General features: G+C 39.9%; 1 protein-coding gene across 1 annotated transcript in view; it reads right to left on the reverse strand.

Annotated features, from left to right (window-relative positions):
* The window catches only part of si:dkey-22o22.2 (neural-cadherin), a gene marked incomplete at its 5' end in the record, with an annotated part of 87,386 nt that overhangs the window by 71,443 nt on the left and 12,815 nt on the right, over window positions 1–3,128 (reverse strand). The window contains 1 exon segment of the mRNA XM_014018929.1: window positions 2,814–2,981. Coding sequence (XP_013874383.1) covers window positions 2,814–2,981 — 168 coding nt within the window.

The raw sequence follows: 3,128 nt of genomic DNA on the forward strand, positions 1-3,128 counted from the left end.
TAGAAGAGTTTGTTGAATCTGACGTGACATGTTCGTACGAACCCTTTGTACGAACAAAAGTAAGGGAAATTTAGGATAAGAATACGAACATGTTCTTGCATGAGGCCCATTCTTTCTCAACTTTGCATTTGAGGTTTTATGACATAATTAGCTGTTCATGACTTTTATGGGCAGAATTTCTAGGTGCAGCCAAGGTGTTGAGGGAATCTGTTTTGTTGACCTTAGGATCTCTGCTTTTTTGCGGATGATGTGGTCCTATTGGCTWCATCAGATCCTGATCTCCAGCTCTCACTGGAGCGATTCGCAGCCGAGTGTGAAATAAAGCTAGTTGCCGGACCATCACAAATGAACATTTWAAAGTTTATCCACGGCTAAGACAATCTGTAACAATACAAAACACAAACAGGATGGGCCAATAAAAGCGGGAGGAAGTCAACAGATGAGAAAATGATTRTAAGTTGTGTGAGAGAAGACTCCAGCTTATTGATATGGAGATTTAACACGCACCACCTTCCACCTATGCAGCCTCTTTCTCCCTCTACCTCGTTAACAATGTGATTACAGACCTTGTTAAGGCTGCTAAATTTAAAACAACAGTTCCTTCACAGCGCAATTAACACAGCGGATGAGATGAAGGAGGAAAGAAGAGGAGGAAGAGGAGGAGGACACCTCAGACTTTGAGTGATTTGTATAGATTGTCAACTTTAGGTAATTATACAGATTAATCAACTGAAGTTAATGATGACTTAATGTATTAAACGCAATTCAATCTTACAATCTTAATTAAAAACCCAAACAAATGATGAAAAGTAATTACATTTAATCAAGTTTTGCACTCCTGTGTTTTTATTTTTTAATCTTCCTCTACCTCCACTCCACAGTTTTAATTAATGKTTTTTTGATTTTTAACTTGGTTACATGTCTGCCATTTTTAATTAATACCAAGATTAGAGTTTAATGGAATAAAAATAAAACAAACATTCAAATTCAACATTGCTTTGGGTTTCGGACATTAAAAAAAGTTGGCTTTGTTTTGATTAAATATTTCTCAAGCATCTTCTGTAAAGTATCACGTTTTTCTTTACAAATATTTTAGAAGCGTAATAAAAGAAAGCGACATACTTAATATCCGTTGTTCCAATAAATCTCACGATAAGACCAAAAACCAGAATTGTGTCAGTTTGTCGTATAAAGGTTTTGTTCTCCTATATTTGACTCCCCCTCCTCCCTCCATCCCTCTCTCCCTCCTCCCTCCTTCACGCAGTCTCTGTCAGGTTAAACACAGTAATTAAATGTCTGTTTTTCTGAGGTGATGAGAGTCCATTGTGATGCTCCGACAGCAGGTGTAATTTTCTCCTTCTCCTCAATCATCTCTGACAGATGGAGCGGTGGGCTGGAAAAAAAAACCCTCCAATCATCACCAGCATTTTCAGGCGTTTCAGAAAAAAAGAAGAAGAGTGCAGGCTCTAAAAGAAGCACGGTGACACACCGGAGCGCGCGCGCAATCACACACTCGCACACGCCCAGCAACTATTTGAAAACKGACTAACCGCCATGAAATCGAGCAGCTGGAGGGTGAAAACTCCACCTTCTAAAGCAGCAGCTTAGGAAAAGAGAGCAAATTAGGATGGAGGGATCAAAAGAAGAAAAAAAAGCTGGAGGTCTAAAAGCAATGTGTGTTGGTTGAAGTGAGTCAGGTGAGATAGACTCAGGGCGGGTTTGTTGTTTACTCGGCAAAAAAAAGAAAACAGTTTGGAAGTGCTCGGCTAAACGTGCTGACACAGAGACGGAGAACCAGGGAGGGATGGATGAGTGGAACAGGGAGGAGAGCAGGATGAAAAGGAAGAAAGAGGGTTTCTAGCGTCCTCGGGGTGCCCTGCAAAGCATGAAGGAGGATGTAAAATGAAAGAGAGCTTTTTGACTGCTGCAGGAGAACAACTGGGTTTTAATACTCCCCCCTTTTCACGTGTCTGCTACCCGCCAACCATGACACCTTAGAGCTCTGAAAAATGATCAGTTCAAGCTTCCTTTCCTTCTCAGCTGCTTTTAGGGCAAACCTTTTGAAGACAGGAACCGTTTGCCCAGAGATGGCAAAACTCATTTCTGATGTTTGTTTTAAAGCAATTCCTGTAATTTTCCTTAATTTTAARTTTCATGTTATGTATAAAAAACAATAAAACTGAGTCATGAATTTACTGTTAGAGTGTAATAAACAGCTGATTTTAAAAAAAATAATACAGTTTAAATTGAGATCCAGGTAGACTATTGCAAAGTACTTTTAATGGAAAGCAGCCATGGAGAGCCTCCGGGAAAGAAGCTAAATGTCAATAGACAATGCCATGCATGAATTTGAATAATCATTATGTCATCATGTATTTCTTTCTGACCTAGTTTCAGCTGRTGTCAGCTCTTTACATTCGTGACTCTTTTCTACTCACACTGGTTTTCAAACAGATGCATTCTCAAAAAAGTCTTTATATAATCATCTTTGACCAACAGCAGAGAAAAAAATATAAATCAATAAACATATTCTCCTCTGCTGTTTTATTTTTACTGTCGTTAAGTTTTCCAATTCAAGGCTGTGAAAATGTGTTTTGTTGACAAAAACTAACTAAACACTGACTTCAAGTATGGTTCTCCTTAGTGAGAAATCCGTTGACAAATTGTCAGACTTTTAAAAACATCCCTGAAAAAAAAAAAACTTGAGAAAGTCGGAGCGTCTGAAGCTTCACGTCAACAAATGAGAAGTGGTTTTAATGGAACACATTTCAAACCGAGGGACAGAGTGTTCACTCCCAACACCTCTGACTCACCACTATCTTGGCATCTCGGATGGTGTTTTCTGGCACAGTGACCCAGTACTCCGGCTGCTCCCACTGGGGCGGCTGGTTGTGGACGTTGGTGATGATGACGGTCAGCTCCACTGAGCTGCTGCGGTTTCCTCCATCAGATGCCACGATTTGCTGGTTGATCCTGGACGTCTGCAAGGAATCAAACAGTAAATACTGACTCTTTACCTCTCTTCAGATCACCACTCAGAACTCACTGATTCGACCTGGCCTACCCACCATAATCCCCTTCCTAATGTTACAGTTATTTGTTAAGCTGCCCATATTTATTTTTTTATT

Source organism: Austrofundulus limnaeus, unplaced genomic scaffold (assembly GCF_001266775.1).
Source record: "Austrofundulus limnaeus strain Quisiro unplaced genomic scaffold, Austrofundulus_limnaeus-1.0 Scaffold205, whole genome shotgun sequence".
Lineage (NCBI taxonomy): Eukaryota > Metazoa > Chordata > Actinopteri > Cyprinodontiformes > Rivulidae > Austrofundulus > Austrofundulus limnaeus.